This window comes from Rhododendron vialii, chromosome 10a (assembly GCF_030253575.1).
Source record: "Rhododendron vialii isolate Sample 1 chromosome 10a, ASM3025357v1".
Classification (NCBI taxonomy): domain Eukaryota; kingdom Viridiplantae; phylum Streptophyta; class Magnoliopsida; order Ericales; family Ericaceae; genus Rhododendron; species Rhododendron vialii.
Genome location: NC_080566.1, coordinates 27446326 through 27467739, shown reverse-complemented (window position 1 = coordinate 27467739; position 21414 = coordinate 27446326). Strand labels below are relative to the sequence as shown.

At 39.0% G+C, this 21414-nt stretch overlaps 1 protein-coding gene across 1 annotated transcript; it reads right to left on the bottom strand.

Moving 5' to 3' along the window:
- Positions 1-1475: 1475 nt before the first annotated feature.
- LOC131303868 (uncharacterized) lies at positions 1476-4743 on the bottom strand. Its single transcript, XM_058330929.1, has 3 exons — positions 4491-4743; positions 4120-4182; positions 1476-1741 (listed from the first exon to the last, which is right to left on the bottom strand). Exons 1-3 carry the CDS (start codon positions 4593-4595, stop codon positions 1607-1609), a joined length of 303 nt encoding a protein of 100 aa, XP_058186912.1. The 5' UTR covers positions 4596-4743; the 3' UTR covers positions 1476-1606.
- Between the last annotated feature and the right edge of the window lie 16671 nt (positions 4744-21414).

Sequence of the window (21414 nt, the reverse complement as noted above, 5' to 3'; positions counted from 1 at the left end):
TTTTATGCCAAAAAAGAAGTTGAATTTGATTTCTAATATTTTTTCGTGATTTTCAAATAACCTTTTCTATTCGCAACCATTCCTCATCCCCGATCGGGACAGCAAACCGCTTATTTCTTACATACAAATTCTTTGCTAAAAAGAACTCACCCTTTTAACAATTTGCTAAATACACCCCAAAAAATACCCTAAGAACTTCCCTATTTACCCTTCTTCCTCTCCGTTCTCATTCCATTCTCCACCACAACGACTGTCGACTACCACACAACAACCACTCCACCACCACCACCGTCGGCCTTCCTCCACTGCCAGCTAGCTTCATCACCAACCACCGCCGTCAACCTCTCTCCACTACCACCGTCGGCATTCAATTAGTCTTTCCTGACATTGTCGGATTTTAATATCCGAAAGTTGCACATATTTTTTAGATTTTTATATTCGAAAGTTGGACATATTTTCGGATTTTAATATCTGAAAGATTTTTGAACTATGTGCGGGAAGTATGTCCAACGTTGGGATATTAAAATCCGAAAATATGTCAGGACAAACTTATTGAGGGTATAATGGTCAATCAAGATGAGGGTATTTTTGTTTAAAAATTTTTGAGTTTTAAAAGGGTTAAATATATTCAGGAAATTTGTGATTGCAAATAATAGCAGCCTTTCATAAACTTTTTACGTTGCATCTGTATTTCGACGTTATTTCCCACAAGATCAGACTTCTATTTTAGTATTATCAATCTCTATCATAATCAAGCTCAGTTGGTTCCTTAATCGATTTCCTTTGTGATAAGATCATCCGTAAGGACCATAGTTTTCCGCACACCTTACTAAATAGCGCATCTCGATTTTCGCAGATTTATATTAGTAAATCCTATTTTGATTAATGAAATGTTTTCATCATCAACGTGTTTAAACTACATAGTTTACTAGACTTAATTATTTATGTAGCGTGATAATTTTTAGCCAAACACCGGCTGAGCGTCGCGAGTGGAATCGGACCTTAGCCTTTAATTAGGCCTATCAATAGACCGGATTGAATCCGAATCCGACATAATCCGAATATGAAATTGCTCTAACCCGATCCGAAATCGCCCTTGAAGATGCTATGCATAGCTTCAAAAAATCAACCCAACTTAGATTTTTCTTAATAATGCAATCTCCTCCCTACCCGACCGAAAGCTCCACGAAACTGCAAGATAATTGCTTCCGAAGTTGATTTTTTGCCACCTTTCGCGGTTTTTCTTCTCTGATCATTAGACCTTTGTTAAAGCCCCTAGCTCTATCTTCTCTCATTAGACCTTTGTTAAAGCCCCTAGCTCTAACAACTCGAATACGTACCCACAAAAATCTATCAAAATCCCAAGATTCTAGCTCCGTGGGCGATTTTACTAATGTGATCATCCTCATCGCCTTTGAAAACTATACTCAGATCATTATCTTCCCGACCACTATCTCCTTGTCTAGCTAGGAGTATTTGAAAATAAGAAAATATAAATTCAGGAAAGAATATTCCAGAAGATGGAAAAAGAAAGACAAAATACTACTACAAACATATATGCATGCTGATATATATATATACAAAAATCTGCAGTAGGAAAAAATCATCAAAATGGTGCTGATGCTATATCTCTTGGCCCCGGGATTCCAACTTCGCTAACTGAGCAATCGAACGCTTCACCGACGTCCATCGTTGGGTTGCCATTATTATGTTTGGCAACAGTTTCAACCGGCTCCAAACCCTGAAATAAATCATTAAGGATTAATGCCATCGGTGGTGGTGGTCCCAAGAATAAGCTAGATCGATCTCTCAATAAAAAGAAATAGAAATCATCAATCTTACTACCCCTAAATACAACTAAAACAATACAAACATATATCTCCTTAGCCATAGAGGCCAAAATGTTTTGGGTTGTATGGTCTAAGTATGATGCTGCTTTAATCCTCCTCGATGTACCCTCTTCGAGCTTTAATAAAAAAAAATTATTTGCTGATAAAAAAATAAGATAAAAACAATACCGACGACAAGAAACATAAATAGGAGTAACAACTAAACCTTCTCTATTATGGACATCAAATAAAAAAAATTAGCTGTCCTAGAACGTAGTTGATAACTTGGAATACACTACACACTTTCACTACACCATCCACTACATTCTTTACAAGACTCATTTCGGGTCCAACAAAAAATACAGAAAAATATCCATAAATTTTAAAATAATATTTTAGGGGGCCCCGTAAAAAATCAGCTCTAACGGGTGTCGATAAATATTATTTCTGGGTTTGTATGTTCGAAATTGCGCAGTTGAGCATTTTCACTTCTATAAATTTAGAAATAATACTTACCGATACCGGTTAAAGCTGATTTTTTGCAAGGCCCCCTAAAATATTATTTTAAAATTTATGGATATTTTTCTGTATTTTTTGTTGGACCCGAAATGAGTCCCATAAAAAATGTAGTGGATGGTGTAGTGAAAATGTATAGTGTATGCAGCATTCCTCGAGCCGAATCAGAGATGCTACTAATTTTTCAGCAATACATAAATGGTTACAGTTTATGCTGCTTGCGGTACCGTTTCTCTAAGTTGAGGGCCACGTCTAGTGAGGCCTCATAGCCACATATGGCCAAGCCCGCAAGTCGATTAGGTTTCATTTTGGGCTTTCTTACTCTACAAAAAATCAAGTGGAGCGGACATCAATAACTCAATGAGCATATCTTGAACAGACGAACGGCAAGTCCGACTTTAAAAATACACTTTCAAAATAATTTAACTCTATCACAGAGTTACCCTTGTGCGATCAAATTGATTGTTACGTTGAAAGCGGTTTTAAACGTTGAGGTGTACAAAATGAATAGTCCAAATCACATTTCCGATCTAGATGACGTTCATCTAGAGGGTACAGCAGCACAAATAGAACAATTCCCCCGTTCCCTAACTCCCTCCTCCGGGTATGCTCCAATAAAGGCCGTATGTGTGACAGAATGTAAGCATTGGCTTGAACAAATATCCAAGATGACCAAACATCTAAAACATTAACGATCCTGATTACAAATGCCCCGGATGTATAATCCCACAATATATGAGACATGACCATCCGTGGCTTGTGTGATGCTATTTATCCACTTACTACGAGTCCCGTTAAAAATGGAACCAATTTTTATTTTTTAAAACACTCACTAATCCTATATGAAATTTTCCCTCAATTTCTACTCATCATTAAGCAGAAGCCAACAATAATTTCAAGTGGTAATCGTGAATGATCATCCGCGAGAGAAATAACAAAATTTTTGTTGCTGATAAGAACAAAATTTATATTTCAATTTCTTGCACCTTTCAACTTTGTACTCTTTTTTTTTCCTTCCGTTTTTCTGTTGCTAAGCAAATGGACCATGACAAGCTGAAAGACAAAAGAAATCAGTCATATATAGGGTCCCTGTACAAGGGTTTTTTTTTTTTTTCCCAATCGGCTAAAATAATTTTATTATTCTTGAAAATGATTACAAAGATTAAAATGATTGAGAGCACACAGACGAAAAATGCCACCCAAACCTAAAATCATGCTCGCAAATATATTTTTCTCCCCCCTAAATCATGCTCATGAATTAATCCATCGGACTAGCATAGTTGGTTAGCATTGTACACTCCTTACCAAAAATAAATAGTCAAGCGATCAGATCTTATCAAAGACGACGATTATAGAAGAGAAATTCGCTCTTAGATTACAACCCCCCCCCTTCTCTCCATACACATGGAGCTATTTCTCTAGCGGAATGTCCTATTACGTAACTTTTTTTTTCTTCACATAATGGGAGTGTAGGGCTCATCACCGGGAGTAGTATTGCTCTATCACGCCACACCACTATCTGTACCTATCCCACCGCACCTATGTTAGCTAAAATCTGACAACGCGTGAATAGTATTAGGTGTATGTTTAGCTCAAATAAAAGATATGGATACTTTGAATCTGGACCTTGTACAATAGGATCATTATCAGTTCCCACCACTGAGTAACCCCTCATTGGTGTGTAACTTTTTGAATTAAAAAAAAAAAAATCATGTTTAATTGGATTGATGTTTGAAATTCATATTAGATGCGGTAAATTGAAAAAGGAATTTACCTGTGTGAAAATTCTCAAGGCTTCTTCGATGGTACTCGTATTTACCACATATTTTGCTGCGTCCTGTTATATCAACCATAGTTAATATTTCCTCTCATGACAGGAAATATAATGTATTTGTAAATTAAAAAAAAAACTCATTGAAGTGAGAAAAAATTGAACTTTTTTTTACAATATTTGCTTTATTTGTGTTACTCGATTTTACAGACCCTTTTTTTTTTCTTCTTAAAAGTTAAAAAAGAACAGAGTTGGAATACTATAGGTAGATAGCCATTTGTCTAGAAAAGTATTTGCCGCACATGAAAAACACCCATAAATATTAAGCTAATGCATTATAAAAAAAGAAAAAAAGAAAAAGCTTAATAACATACCCTAGCAAATTGGATTTGATGAACATTAAGAGTCCGAGGCTCGGTCTCAATTGATGATTTTCTGTCCATTCTCATAATTTCTGTTTCTCCAATCTTCAAAAACATGTATATGTACGTGTGTAGAGAGAGAGAGAGAGAGAGAGAGAGAGAAAGAGAGAGAGAGATTTATAGGACTTCGGATTAAGAGAGAGAGAGAGAGAGAGAGAGAGAGAGAGAGAGGGGCCTGAAAATTGGTGATGCATGTGATTAGGCCATCTCCATTTATAAACAAATGGGGGGTGAAGAACATGGGGCTGGTAAACCAGTCACGTACGTAATGTAACCTGAGGAGTACGTAATGTAACCGGGGGAGTGTACACATATATCCGCACGTGGCGGTGTGTGTTTGGAGCGATATAACACGTGGCGAACGACGAGGGTATGCTGTTCTTTTTTTCACAAAATTCCAATTTCGGAAACGAGCGATGTAACACGTGATGGATGGCTCTTGACTTTTTCCAATCCCAATTTCCAAAAGGAGAAAGAGGCGGTTGGTCGGGGTCTTATTACGTGTTTGTTTTTTTAGATCAACCAACCACGAGTTGCCGCGATTTGGATTGCTTGTTCCTATCCGATTGGGGTGACCAACACGTACAAGCGGTGTTTAAAAGATTTTAAAAATGTCCATTTAGATATTTATGCAGCGGATGCAGAATTTGTACGTGTCCAAGAGCGCCCAAATCATGTGCATTTTCATATTCCTTCTGTTCCCAATCTTTAGTTTTTTTTGGGAGCTCATATCATTTTTTAAATGATTATATCTTGTAATCTATATTTTTTTAAAAAATATCGTTTAAAAGAGTTTATTAAGATCTATCAAACAAGATTCATATTACATATGTATAGTATTACCAATTAAAAGTTATAATTAATTTTTTATTCGGTTGGGATAAGACGAGAGACGAAAGAATGAAAATGAAAGGAGTATTAATAATAAAAAATATATTTTATAGGTATATATTGCTACTCGCAAGGATCAAACAAGAGACCATATTATATGTATTGCAAAGCCACCGTTTAATTTAATTTAATTTTTATATATGCAGCCTTATAAATGACTGTTAATTTGGAATTTTGAAGATTTTTAATCAAAGTATATAAAAGTTTTAAGAAATTTGTTTCACTCAAAGAACTTGCAGGGACTAATCCCATAATTTTTTCCCCAAATTTATCTAAAATGTAGTATAATATGCGAGATAATTTGGAGTTGTGCATGGTCTCGTGTCCTCCCTTGGGACCGCCCCTATTTATTAGGAACTGGCTTTTAAAGGATCATCGGTGTCATCATAGTCGTCTAAAAGTGATTTTAATGAATCAAATTTGGTGACAAATTTTTATTAGTAAGATTTTTTCATAAATTTAAATCTTTTAATTGTCGAGATGGACAATAAATATGTGATTGCATTTGTAACACAAGTTGGACTGCAGAGAAATTAGATCCATTTATTAGGTAATTAACTGGACTGACCTTCTTGAGACTTCACATAAATGCAAAAAGTACTCTCATGATATTCTAATAACCGTGTTGTCTTCTCTGAGTATATTGTCTCGATTTCTCACTCAATTCATTGTCATGTGCAACAAAAGATGTAAACGTCTAATTTAAAGATGTAGTGAGTACCATTTATCTAATTTTATTACGTATGTGTAAAAAAGTAACCTCAGTTAAAAGGAAAATGATATGAACAATATATATATATATAGCAATATCTCGAGATTAATTTTAAATTCTTCACTTTATTATCTTTTTTCTAAAAAAAATTAATTGACTCGATTTAATTTAAAAAAAATCATCATACTAAAATGTATCTCTTAGGTTTGGACCGTTGGTCACCCTCGAGTTCAATTGGTGGCTCCATCCCTGCTAATTACTGTTCGTGAGTATCTTTTTTTTATTACTGTCTCTCTCCCTCTCTTTTTTTAAGGAGGATATACTCTAAGGATTTTTGCTATAATAAGGATATAAATATTTTTTCGTAAAGTCTAAAAGACATTCTGCCTAGGATTTACAAAAAGCACCTCCCAAGGTTGACTCGCGTTAACCAAGGTTGACCGGCGTTAATCAGGGTTGAAAGTGCCTAAAATCCTAGAGTATCCTATGAAAGTGCCTAAAACCTTAAGGTACCCTATATATGAAAGTGCCTAAAACTCTAGGGTACTCTATGAAAGTGCCTAAATCGCTAAAACCCTATAATAGGAAAGTGCACCCTAAAACCCTATGAAAGTGCCTAAAATCTTAAGGTACCCTATGAAAGTGCCTAAAATCCTAGGGTATCCTATGAAAGTGCAACAAAATCGAAAAACACGAAAAATGATATATTTTGTGTTAGCCAAATAAAGCCCTCGTCTCATTTAAGACTATTTAAATGAAAGAAAACATTGTGTGTTAGCCAAACAAAGCCCTTGTCTCATTAAAGGCAATTTTGTTTTTTTCACGGACTCTAGACTCTAAAATATTTTTATTAATGGACTCTATACATCACAAAACTTAGGCTGGACTAAAACTACTATAGGGTTGTTTTATTTGGACTTTAAACTAATATGCTGTTTTTAAATATTTTTTATTATTCTCTCTCTCCCTAGCTAAAAACATCACGTAATAGAAGTAAGAAATGACAACGGAGTTTCGTGATAATAATAATTTGATATTCTATTAATGATTATCAAGTCGTCTTTTGCATTTCTCGTGGCGTCTCTTAATTATTCTTCTAGGAGTCTTTCTATGTTCTTTTTAAGTTGCTAAGTGGCTTTTAAGTTCTCAAGAGTCTTCCAAGTTTTTAGAAGTCAATTATCTTTATTTTTCATTAAGTTCTTTAATTTTGAAAATTTAAGTTTAATTTTTCTATGCTTGGAGGGATGTTTCAAGTTATCTATTTAAACCTATGTGGTGAATGAAATGAGTAGTTTCGAGAGTTGAGTCGAATTGAATTAGCCTTTGGCTTGTGAGAAGATTAGTATCTTCTTGTAAACTCTTATCCTTCGCTGGATTCTGATAGGTGACGAGTTTCTTTAGCCCTGTATATATCCCTTGTTAGACACCTCGGGTGGTGATTATCTAATCCCTTGACGTCCTATCTCGAGTGGTGAGCTTTAATTTTCTTTACTTCCTTCTAACATCCGCTGTCAAATTGGAATCAGAGCTCAGCTATCAATCCTGTTGAATTTTCATTCTGTGGCGTTTAAAGATAATGCGTTCGAGGAAGTCTTTTCGTATGAAGAGTCTATAGTTTGACAACCACAAGTGCATTGGAATTTGCCTCCAATGTAAGATGAGTATAATGAAGATGGATTTTTGATTATCCATGGACTTCAGAATTTCACTTCACTGCCTAGTGTGCAATGCGATTCTAGTTTTGAAATTGAGAGTTTTACAAAAGTTTTAACTCTTCAAGATGCCCAACAAGGTCTAGCTCCCATCGATTACCAATTTAGTTGCGGAAAGCGAAAACCTGAAAAAGGGATAGGAGTATTAATTGTCTATCGAGGTCGAACAAATGTTTATGAATTAAAGGTGAATGGTCAACTCGTAAAGTTGTATCCGAAAATGAAGAATATGAGGTGGGAGAGGCTTTCAGTGGTCATGAAGGAAGTAGCTGCTAAACAAGAGAAAAAAGAAAAAAAGGTTCACCAAGCCCAAAACTTCAAGAAAAGACATCGGCGAAAACTCGAGGGCCAGTCTTTTCGTTTGACAACAGAGTTTCGTGACAATTGTGTAAGAACCAAATTCAAAATTCTTAATTGTATTGGCAATTTCGTACGACAAACACATATTTTATATCGAGTTGTAATTTTATTATTTTTTATAGGCTAGTGAGTCTGTATAGAATTAGAGTGGAAGAAGTCATTATTTGTAATTGAGAATGAGTGTTTTCTACTGGTAGAAAAGGAAAGAAATTGGTGCTCATGGAATTAAAGATTTACTGCACATGGAAAGGATTTGCTAGACATGGAAATGGATGCATCTTCTAGTTAATTGCAAGGCATATCATTTGTTCGGAAAAAGAAAAAAAAAAACAGTTTGGTTACTGTATGGTTTTATTAAGCCTGGACATCTCCAATAGTCCAAGGCCTAGAAGGTCTTTTTTATCTATATATAAGGATAAGGACATGTGGATTGTGGACAACTGAGCTTATAAATTGAGAACTTTCGAAGTAAAGGAGGAGGAACCGAGGAACTGAAGAGGGCTTTTTGTTTATGTGGGTCGTGGAGTCACTTTATCGATTCAACTAGTTTGATTCGCTTTAAGTAAATTTCTCGTTATTGGGAAGGCTTGAGGGGCACAAGGCGATTGGCGATCAAGATTATTGAGTGCGATGTAAGTGTAACTCGGTAGGTGGTACGCACTTAAAACGTTGTGAGAATTTACTTTGATTGGTTAGATATATCTGTAACTGCACAATGATTATAGTGATTTAATTCATTCTTGTGGTTTTTACCCATTTAGGGGTTTTCCACGTATATCTCTGTGTTATGGGATTATTTGTTTGCATAGTTTTTGCTGTTAGTATTAGGCTATCCACAGTGGCATAATCAAAAGCAAATTATTTTTAAAGTTAACAATATTAAGGTAAAAGATGGCTCACAATGGTATAATCAAACTTAACAATATTCTTAGAAATAATTAAATTTTGAGCTTTGGATAACCAAAACTAGCAACCTTTTTCAATAATCAAAATTTGTGGATTTCACATCACATAAGTTAACTGGTTTTAAAATTTATGTACACACGTGTTTCAAATGGTATTTTCTCAAATGGTATTTTCTTCTTATTTTCTTCGCCTGCTCTATATCTCATTTTCTTCGGCCACAAACTCTTTCTTTTTCTTTCCCTCCAAAAGTAAAGCTCATATCTTTCAATCATTTACAATTCAACTCATTGCACCGAATTAAGGTATTTCACTTTTTTTTACGTTTTTATTTTTATTCTTTTTCATTCCTCTCCTTGTGGTTGAGTACATGAAGAACCTTGCATTCTTTTACAAATTCAATAACACATCTGTTTTGTTTTTTTTTTTTTGAGTACATGATTTTTTTCCAAATTCATAATATGAGAGAAGGAAGTCACCAATTTTTTCTCCAAAATGAAGAGAGAAAAATCGATATATTTTTACCAAAAAAAAACCGTAATGGAGAGAAGTGATCAATGGTGGAAAACATTTGTCGCCGCATTAAGGTATTTCACTTTTTTTTTCGTTTTTATTTTATTCTTTTTTCGTTCCTTTCCCTGTGGTTGAGTACATAAAGAACCTTACATTTTTTTACAAATTCAAGAACACATCTGTTTTTTTTTTTTTTAGTACATGATTTTTTTTCCAAATTCATAATATTAGGGAAGGAAGTCACCAATTTTTTCCCCAAAATTAAAGAAGAAAATCGATATATTTTTGCCAAAAAAAAAGTGTAATGGAGGAAAGTGATCAATAGTGGAAAACACAAGGGGAGAGAGAATGTAATTGTAGTGTATCCCTTATTTTAGTTATGGACTAGAAGTGACTATTGTAGACCTCAACATTGTTAAGCTTAGCAACCTCTTAAATGGATAATCAAAAGCTGATGTGTCAACTTTTGATTATCCATTTTTGATTATGTCACTGTGGATGGCCTTACTTAGTGATTCACATTCATACTGTTAAGGTTTTTTTTTACGAATTATTATGAAACCCTATTTTTTCAAATTTTAAGGGCCAAATGCCGCAATCTCTCATTGTTGGCAATTTCACGACAAAACACAATTTGCATATATCCCGTTTATCGAGTTGTAATTTATTTTTATTTTATTTTCAAAATGTTTGTTTAAGAAGTGGAAGAAAATCAAGGTTTCGATATATAGCAACTCAGACAAATTTTGCAGCTTATAAATATATGGCTTATTAGGATTTTGTGGCTACCGCACCGCATATGATATAGCCGCCCCAAAACTCCTCCTAACCTCAGGAAATATTGAAAGGGGTCTTTGACTTGATTCATCCATTAAAAAAGAAGATCGATGGATTATTGAGGAACAAGCATAACTCTAAGAAGTTGCAAACTTTGATTCGACTATTTGAGTTGTCTTTCAGCGGATTTCTGAAAGTATTTTGGAAGGCTTGAGAATTCAAGGCATTTGGTGGTGAAACACTGGGTGTGGTGAATGTGAATTCGACAAATAAGAGAGTGAGAAAACATTGGTCATGATTCATATTTCTTTTTGCAGTCTAGGCCAGAAAGTCCAAGTCCATGTTCAACAAGCTTGGCCCAAGTACGGTGGGACCGCGGCAAAAAAAACTTGAAACACTAGCCTGTTCTTCTTCTTTTTCTTACACTTTCTTGGTCTCCACAAAAAAGAAGTCAGGCGGTTCAAGGGACAAAAAAAAAAAAAATTCTAAATTTCAATTTCATAGGTTCTGATCAAATTTTTATGATCCAAACCGTTCAATGTATGCAGAATGTGATTTTAAAAATGCTCGAGAGAAATTAGCAAAAAATATGACTGGAAAGTGATTGTTTTGTATAGTTTTTAATTGAACCGTTCATCAAATTTGAGCTAAAAACTGTCCAAATCAAGCCATTCCCTTTCATTTTTTTTGCTCATTTCTCGTGGGTACCCTTTAAATCACGTTTTGATCACATTGAACAGTTCGGATCATCAAAATTTCATCCGAAACTATGATGTATTTTTTTAGGTATTTAATTAGTTGTTCTCAGAACTGTCCCAAAAAAAAAAAGTTAAAAAAAGAGTGAAGCAAAGTGAAGAGGCTCTTGCCTCTTGGCCAATGAGCTTGGTGCGTAAATAAAAGCAAACATTTTCTTGTAGCCTTCTATGTTAACGATGAAACAGAAAGTCTACGTATCCTGACCTTTTTGCCTGACCTGGTTCCCAATGGGTGGGCCCTACAGCAGCAGCTGAAAAAAAAAAAAAAATTGCTGAAATTTGAATTCCAACCCCTTCGGCCTCCCTAGATTTGGCGGCCACCACCGGGGACCCCCATCACCGGTGACTCCCACCAATCTCACTCTCTACGTTAGCGACCACCACTGTACTATCAGCAAAAATCTCCTGGGCCCAGCAACGACAACACCACCGGCGCCATTACCGACCACCAAGGTCTCATTCTCTCTCACTCTCTCTCTCTCTGGGTTGTCTCTCTCTCTCTCTTTCTGGGTTGTCGACGACCCCTACGATTTCAGTCGATTCTAGCCTTCACTATAACTTGTTGAAACCAAAAAAAATTAGAGCTTACAAAATTGGAGATTTTTTTGGTTTGAACCCTAACTATAAGATTTATGCTTCCTATATGCATCAACAGTCGAAGATTTCTTCTCCCTATGTGCAAATTTTTTGTTCGGTCATCATCATTGTATTCAGTTGGATTTTGGCTTTTGAACCATGTTTGTCAAACTGAGTGGTGGCGTTCAATATTGTCGGTTCCCATGAAATATTATGGGATTAGATAGTGGACAGCCTTATGCATGATTTGTTCTTCCATAGAATTCTTACACCAAGTGGTGAAGATTAGCAACATATCGATGAAACTAACGAAGGGTTCATAGTCTATGAAGTACGTATCTGTGGTACATGCCTTCATACCCTAATGTGCCATGTTACCCAGGTATTTTTACTACATTAGAGAAGGTTGGAAACCAAGCAATTAAGTCTCAACTTTTTTATGCAGTTATATTTGCCAAGGTAGTGATTCAAGCAATTAAGTCCTAAGCTGTGCTCAGCATCGAAATGTTGTTATGTTGATTGGATTAATTCTGTATTGAGGACAAGAGAAGGTTGCTGGTTTACAAGTATATATTCCGGTCTGGTCTGCCTTTGTTTAGCAGTTCAGTGACTCTATGAGCTTTGATATGCTTCTTTCATTAAGTGAACCGTCTCTCTGCATTCACAGTTTTAAGCTTTAGCCCAAATAATTTGTGTTAAAAGTATATCTAAGCTGATCTCTGATTTTGGTTGTTTAAGGTCATCGCAAAGAATCGAAGATCCATTAGAATGGTCTGCATGCCAAAAAATAGCTATGGGAGCTGCTCGAGGGCATGTAATGCTATAAGATGGAAAGAGAAGAAGGTTTTCACAACTCAAACAAAGCAGTAAAGATGCTTAATGATTTGGCGGCAAATAAGAGCGGAATGATTTGATAGCAAATAAAATGGAGATGTAAAGCCTAGGCCTATTTGTCCTATAATTGAAATACTGGAATGTAGTCTATTTTTGTTTTGCAAATGAGGTTTAAACCATTAGAGAGGAGAATGTATGTGAATGATAATTAGCATGAGAATGACCCTACGTGGGACTATATGGTTTTATGATTTTTGTTGTGAATGGATAACTTGACAATGGATTTTGGCTTGTGAATAGTGATTTAGAATGACAAATGCCCAGCGTGGGCTTGTGCGTAACTTGATGCTATTCCTGTTATTCTTGCTATATGACTGAGACGTGAGACGTTGGGCTAGCTAAGACAAAAAATAGGGAAGACTTTGCCCAAATTTTTCCAGAACCTACCTTTGGGATTTGTTTTTATATTCTACCAAGTCTATGTCCATTTCCATTAAACAAAAATAAACCATTAATTTCCATCAAAATTTACATGTCTAATGCTTGTTCCATGCAACATTTCACTCAAGCAAAGTAATGTCTAGGGCCTGTTACATACTTCCATATGCTTCTAGTTACAATTTCATAATGAACCAACGAAAAAAAAAACAGCATTACACTAGAGACCTATCATTCATATCTGCTTAAACTAAAAACCTATCATCCATAAGACCAAAGGCACCAACAGTAGCATTAAACTTAAAACTAGAAACCAGCATTAACCAGGAAAAACATTTTGGCCCGTCAACTGCATTCCTTGCATTCATCCATACTTAGGCAGAGAATTTCTCATAATCTAACACAATTAAAGTAATAGGGTCCAGTTCCAGTTAGCATTCGGCAGTGAGGCGGCCATCCCAGTTGAAGTCGGTCTGCCGAGCTATAGGGTCCAGTTCTACGAGCCCAAGCAGAATGAGGAGGCGCGAAACCTGAATCTTGACTTGCTCGATGAAGTTAGGGAGGAAGCAGTAGTTCGAGTCGCGTCCTATCAGCAGAGAACCAAACACTATTTTGATAAGAAAGTCAGGGGCCAAGCATTCCAGGTCGGAGATCCCGTGCTGAAACGAATTTTAGAGAAGAAGAAGTTGGAAGAAGCTAGCTCCAAAATGGGAAGGGCCTTTCCAGGTTTGGAAGGTCATCAAGCCCAGGGTCTATAAGTTAGTCACCACGACCAGCTAGAAGCTCTCGCACCCGTGGAATGCGGAGCACCTGAGGGCTTACTATCAGTAATTTTTCATTCTGTTATTGTTTACTTTCAGCTTTTTCAGTCTTTCAAGCAATGATTTGTCATTTATTTCTGTTGGGATGTCAGAGTAGTCTGCGATGCCCCATTTTCCTCGTTGTTTTCGCTTTTCCCTAAAAGATGTCATTCCGGCGATTGGCATATCAGAAGTTCGTTAATGGAAATGACTGTGACTTTTCTTTTCTAAAAACTGTTCATGTCTTTTCATCGTTGTACATCATGTATTCTCAAGCTTTATGGTCAATCGAGCTAACTCGCACTCCCGATCAGATGGTCGAACTAATGTACACTCCCATCTCACACCGTACGATTGGTCGAGCTAACTCGTACTCCTGATCAGATGGTCGAGCTAACTTGCACTCCCATCTCAAACTTTACCATCTGTCGAACTAACGCGCACTCCCGATCAAATGGTCGAGCTAACTTGCACTCTCATCTCAAACTTGACGATCGGTCGAGCTAACTCGCACTCCCGATCAGATGGTCGAGCTAACTTGTACTCCCATCTCAAACTTTACGATCGGTCGAGCTAACTCACACTCCCGATTAGATGGTCCAGCTAACTTGCCCTCCCATCTCAAACTTTACAGTAGGTCGAGCTAACATACGCTCCCATCCTACACCTCACGAACGGTCGAGTTAACCCGCACTGCCGACTGACTGGATAAGCAAACCAACAACATTCTCAATTCCTGGCCTCGTGTTATTACTTGGATGATCAAATGATAAACATCACATCATAACTCGACTGATCCAAACAGGGTAACAATCACCAAAAATAAGCCTGGTAGTTTTCACCAGATTCAGTCTTTCTTTTTTTGTGAAACGTAGCCTATCTTTAACACAACGCACATAGAAGAAACTTTCTACAAATAGCTTTAAGATGGATAAAAGTTCTTTTATTTATACTTTTCTACCCCTTTGTGGGGGTATGAACTTACAAAAAAAAAAAACGAAGGAAGAAAAGTCCTATTGCTACTAGTCTGTCGCCGGACTACCAAGCTGCATTCCCCTCCCCTGAAACCAAAATGAAGGTTACCATGCAGCAAAATGGTAACCCTCACAGGCGACAAGAGTGAGTCCATTACTTGGACCCACTCCCTCGGCCACCTTTGGTCTTGTGGTGAGGAGAAGGGAACGCCAGTGGAGGACCCTAGAGCCTATCCCAGTTGACGATGAGCAGCGTGTGAATGGTCTTCTCCACATCCGACATGGTGTTGGTCATGGCGTCCACCCTCTCCAACCCCTCCACAGCGATCATCAGCCCACGGACGTCCTCTTGGAGGGTCTCCATTGCCTTCGCCCCGGTGGTGTTCGCAATTGCCTCCACCTGATGAATTGTCAAGTTCGTGTGACTGCTGCTGGTCTCTCTCTCTCTCTCTAGTATGATGCACTGTCAAATGAATAACTCATCGGTTGCTTTTATAGCCAAACTCAGGATGTTTGGTAAGGGGTAAGTACACTTAAAGACGCTATTAATGATCATAGTTAATTGGGGGCAGAAGTCAAAGCCTTGCCGTCTCTCTGAGTTCTTATCATTAACACTGATTTGACGGATATTAACAAAGGGTACAGATCATGCTTATCTCTTCCGCTTCCCTAGGAGAAGCGTGCTAGTTGGTCCTTACATGCTCAGGGGCTGAACGATTCCAGGGGCGCTCCTGGGAGCCGATCCTGCATTTTGGGCGCTCATCGTAGAATTACTTGGCGAACTCAAACTTTGTTGCTCGCTTAAGGACCGGGCGACTTTCGGCGCATGGCCAAGCGCTGAAGGTCATTTTGACGACAAGGGTAAACACATTACGTACCAAAAATCAATTGTCAAGACTACCGATTCAAACATTGTCATAAATGTTTGTCCATATACAAACCTAACTTCTTGAACTTGCTGAATTTAAACCTAGCTCTTAATAACGACAAAAGTTAAAAGACAAAAGGAACTGGAATAATGCAAGTTAAAGGCATGGTTGCTGGCCGACCAACGCGGTCAGCTCTGAGCGTCGTCCCGGTCATCCACACCACCGCTTTGCTCGACCTCCGTTGTAGTTTATTCCTCTAATGGGGGCTTAGGGTCAATACCTTGCAGATCGGCTTCAAGGAACCTCTTTTGAAAAGACTTTTTCGCCTGTTCAAAATCACCCACAAAATAGAGGGTCTTTTCTGCAAGGTACTCAGCTGAAGCCTTGAAATTTTCAGTTGCTGTGGAAAGGGCGGCTTTGCTTTGTGATAAGCACCCAATAATACATATTCTTGGTGCTTAAGTTCTTAGTTTTGTCGTATTTATGTTTATAAAGTTAGTATTTTCTTTGATGTTGCATATAAGGTATGTTTTTAATGTTTTTAGGTAAATCATGTGAATAAGGCACGTTTTGACGTCATGGATGGTCCGAGTGCGTCCAAGTACCTGAGGAACTAAGGAAGACCCTGTCGGCCCTTGAAAATCTGTCTAAGTATGGAAAAATGACTTTTCGAAAAAGAATCAATTTTCGAGATAAAAAATGGTGGTAATTGATCCTTGGATTTTTCTAAGCGCAACTTCAAATTTACAAGGTTTTATTTGAAAAGCAAGGTCATGTTTTGAGCCATTTCTTCTATAAAAAAGCGTGCTATTTTTTGTTTTACACTAAAAGCTGGGGGTCAACATTTTGATTGGATTGAAATTTCAAATTTCTGGTAATGCCATTGTTCCCAAATGGGGGGTATTTCCTTATTTTCATTAAATAAATTAAAGTAAAGAAAAGATAAAAGAAAAGTTTAAAATGTAGTTGAGAATGAAAATAAGATGTTGTGAAAGCTGTTGGGTGTTGTAGACGTTGTTGGGAGCTATGAAGCTAGCGTTAAAGGCCTCGGTACTGATACCATATCATTGGAGGTATCGGTACCGTGTGGGTTAGAGGAAGCAACTTAGTGAGCTCAGTACCGATGCCGTATCATAGGAGGTATCGGTACCAAGGGGCCTCCGTAGCCAAAATTCTAGGGCATCTTTGAGGATATTCTGTACAAAAATGGGGCGTGATATAAATTTCCTGTGATGTCACAAATCCAAACAACTAGATTTTATTGCATTTTTAGATCTAGACTAGGATTTCTTTTCTTGTTACTTACTCTTGCTCTTGTTCTTCATTGTTCTTCATTTTCTTAGTTAAAAACCTGCATTTTCTGCTTTCGTTAATTTGATTTTGTTATTTTTGTCTTCATTAAAGTTGTAGCTAAGCTCCTGATCTATAGTAATCTCTAGTTTATTTCAAGTTTCGTTTATTAAATATGTTTGGTAGATTTTTCCTTACTTCTATCTCTCTAGATATGAGTGAGTAATTTTTCAAGGCTTGGTCATGGAATGATTAGCACCTCATAACTTAAGTTGAAATTGCTTTTCTCATCATAAAGTTTCAATCTTTGGTTCAAAAGTCAAGTTAGTTCAGATTCATTTGTCAAATTGCTAAGGTGTTAACCTCCTTGATCATGTGCAGGCAAGAGCATGCTACTTGCCACACACGATGCTTGGAGCTCTGTCACTTGGGGTGTTTGTCAAATGAATTCTATAACTCACTTGGTATTCAAACCATTTTTCTTCCGGATTGAGAACCTTAGTTGTGTATCTCAATCCGCGTAATAGGATGAGAAAGTGGTTTGACTCGAGTCGTGGGTGTTAGGATCTCCTAGACCTAGCCTTCCGTTTTATTCTAGTTCAATCTTCGTTCAATTTAGCCGTTTATTTTCCACTGCTTAAAGTAAAACAAAGTTGGCTGTCTAAAAGCCAAAAACTTTGCTTACTTCTACAAATCTATCCAAGCCGTAACAAATATTTCCTTGGGTACGATACCCGGTCTTCCGGATTATTATGCTTATCTCGACGTATTAAACCCTACGTTTGGGCTGTTATTCCTTATATTGGAGACGACAAAGCATTTTTGGCGCCGTTCCAGCGCATTCTGGGAGGCTTTCTTGGAGGCTTCCAGCTGACCTTTTAGCACATCGATGTTCTTCCTCTCCTCCACCAACATTTTCTCGGCCGCCACTAGCTTGTCTTCCGCCACCTTTTGGGCCAGCTCAGCTGTTGCTCGACTGGTCTGCGCCTCTTCAATAGCCCTCATTTCTTCCTCTTTGGCCTGCTTCAGCACGTCAACACACTGGCTGTGGTCTTTCTCCAAGTTCTCTCTCGTCAAGCGCTCGGCCTTGGCATTGTAGATTGCTGAATAGACCAACTTCTCTCGACTTGATAGTTAGTTCATCACAGTCATAATTTCGCAATCAACTGGAAATCAACCAGGGAATGAAGAAATGAGTAGACCGAGGACGTAAGTAAATATCCAAAAATGAAGGAAAATAGGACCTGTAACTTACTCGGCCCATGCTTAGGTAAAGATTCCTGCACAGATGATCTGTTGTCAGCGCGCTAAGGTTATCAAAGACTGGCATGGAAAAATCGTTGAGCGAGTCGGCGCAAGCTTTGGGGTCATACAGAATGTTTCCAGGGATGGGCACTCGTGGGAACTCGTTTCCCCTAGGATATATCAACCCAGACATGTCCACCCAGTCCTGCTACAACCACTTCGCTGGGTCCGTCTCCGAGGAGCTTGGTTGGCCAAGAGATTAGAAGCCCACCTTTTTCTTCTTTCCTACATCTCCCGCCTTCTGATCTGAGGTCGTCTCGACAGGACTTTTGGCTTTGGTCCCCTCCATTTTCACGAGATCAATGTGATCGACCAGGGGGCTCAACGCGTGGCTCAAGGTTTTGCTTATCAAACCAATCGGCACCTCGCTCGACATTGCGGTCGCTGGACCATCGGTGCGGTTTGCTTTCCTCTCCCTTTTGCCTAAGCCTTTCACCATAGCAGAGGCGCCAGCCTGGACAGCTTGGGCAAGGACGTTCTTGTCGATCTTCAGTTTCGGGGCGCTCGGCTTACCCGCGCCAATGGTCTGGCAACCCCGAGTCGGCTTAAGGCAGCTTAATCGATTTCCACCCCATCTACAAAAGGACACGATCAGGGCATTTGCCTCATAGGAAATCATATCAAGACTATTAGGGTAAAGTTAGAAGTTACCTTTCGGATTAGGGCCTAGGAGAAGGGAGTAGAGCTTTTCCAGGGTCACCAGCTCACTGTACCTGGTCGCTTTCTTCTTTATTGCCTTGATTATATCTTTAAGGTCGTCAGCCTCGGGGTAAATGTTCCCAATCTCATTTAAGTCCAGAATGCCCCACACCAGATTGATTCCCAGGGTTACTGGACCCACGACCTCCGTCTCTTGATACTCCCAACCCTCACCGGCGATAAAAAAGAATTTCTCTTTCCAGCATTTGACTGAGGTGGGTAGTTTAAAGATGATTTGACGGTCGTCTCGGGTTTGAAAGAACCAAAACCCTGGCTCGGACATTTTCAAGGAATAGCAGCAAAGGAAATAATTTACCATCATCGATCGGCTTGGCTCTCCTAGCTCCTCCAACGCCATGATAGCCCCATAAAAGATCTTCCAGGCATTCGGCATTAGCTGACCCGGAGCCAGACGCAGGCGGGCCAAGAGCTCGCGCATTATCCAGGAAAAGGAAGTCGTAGACCGGCATGGAAGGCCTCCTCGTACAGGCAAATCTCATTCTCCAAGAATGCGCATGCCCTGTCTTCTGCACTCGGTGCTCGGAGAACAACAATCTCTAAGATTTGATACGCGGCTCTATGAAGTGGTAGGTCTGCTTCGTATATGAGCCCACTGATCCCTTCCACCTTGAAGGGTTGGGAGCAGATGACTTGGTCAACGTCAACGACCAGGTGGTCCCCAACCTCTAGATTAGCCATCTCTTTGTCTGAGAAAGTGGTTTCTAGGTCGATCGGTTGGAAGAGGGTTCTAGATGGACTTTTCCATAGGTGTGTTAGAACCACGTGTTGGAGAAGGTTGTAGAAGTTTAGAGCGCCCTCCAAAAAATGCTTTTGGCCGGTGTACTTGTGTAGCAGGGGGAGGGGCTCTTTGCGTTTGGCAACGTTACTCAGACCAAACCACAACCTATACCTGCAAAATATCTCTCTGAATGAAAGATCCTGAGAAATCGATGGAAAGGAGGCTAGAGGAAGGGCGGTTTCCGGCGAAAAAGGAAAAAGAGACGCTAATGGAATATCAACTCCTGGAGTGGGGGACCTTGGATGATCCAACGTGAGTAGAACGAAAGCGAGAGAGAAGAAAGGAGAAGAAAGAATGAGGGAGTTTGGAAGTGATAATGACAACAAGCGGTTTCCCCTTCTTTATACCTTGGCAGGCGCAAGGAGCGAGGAGCCATGAGTCATCGGGGCCGTTCCATGTGGGTCCGATTGGATGGACCAGATTCAGTCACCATGAGGATTGATCTGGGCTGTCGAACCCACTTTGGCCAGATCGATGGACGGGTTTGCCAAGGATTTTGCTCGAGGAAGGGAGGTAAAGTTTTGGCGGCAGCCGCACGTTTGGGCATTAAATGACCTCGTTACCCGTGCAACGGCGGTTATCTTGAATTCCTATTGTCGAACAAGTGCCTCTCGACTTAAGAATGGAGGTCTACTGATGAGGGGATTTTTGTACTATCACTACCTAGCGTCATTTGTTTGACACTTGTCCCATGAGGCGTCGATTGGCTTACAAGGGGCCGACCGAGTCAATTCTGGTGGGGTGATCGTCCCACAATCGCACGTGTGGGATAGTGTTCCTGGATAACCCTAGGGTTAAGGTCGTGGGCCTCCCGCGACCTCGAGTGCACCTAGCTCCCATATTACGCGGTCCATTACCGTAGATAACCATTGTTAACCTCCACCACGATCACCAGCGTAGCTGGCAGTTATGCAAAGTAGTATATAAATGACAGACGATGTGCAAGTAAGGTACGTTCTCTGTTTTCCCCTTGAATTACAGCCCAAATAGTCTTTCAACAGTTTACAACCATATACTAACTTAATCATCCAAAGGGTCCACGACTGGAAACCCCTCAAGTCATTGGACTTCTTGCAGGAACCATTTTGAAGACGAAGCTCAGCTTGACTGTCTAGATTTTGGCATCAACACATCCTAACTAAATTGTCTTCACACTCCCTTGCAAACCCATGAGGAGGCAATGAACCATGAGTTTGGCAATCAGAACCATCGATATAACCTGTAGGGGGATGAAAACAATTGGTGCCTAGAACTGCACCAATTGGCAACAGCTACTTTTGCCTCTGCATCGGAACCTTAATTCGTCGTCGGGACACTAATCTGCAAAACAGACATGGGGTGAGCGCACCTTTGCCTCTCGTGGTAAAGGCCCTCCGATGTCTAAGTTAGTCTCACGTACTAGCAATAGAACCCTAATTATCAGTAGGAAAACAATATGAATGCCTCGTATTGCGTACCTTTTACCTTTAGGTTTACCTTGTATTTATAGATTCATGAATGCTTGCTGCCCAAGTATCCGTGTTGCCCTAGATTTCCTACCTCGTATAGGAATCCAAGGATACCTTGGATTCTCGTTCCCTTATCAGTTCATTACTTTAGTCCTTGTAGGACTCTTTTCCATAACAAGCCGTACATTCCAATCCAGTTGGGTATCTTTTCCAAATCCTAC

Excerpts from the sequence above, each read along its gene's own strand:
- LOC131303868 (XM_058330929.1), bottom strand. The coding sequence starts at position 4,595 with ATGTTTTTGAAGATTGGAGAAACAGAAATTATGAGAATGGACAGAAAA. Across the intron at positions 4,183-4,490 it reads ATCAAATCCAATTTGCTAGG|GACGCAGCAAAATATGTGGT; the intron begins GTATGTTATTAA and ends TTGATATAACAG. Across the intron at positions 1,742-4,119 it reads CCTTGAGAATTTTCACACAG|GGTTTGGAGCCGGTTGAAAC; the intron begins GTAAATTCCTTT and ends GATTTATTTCAG.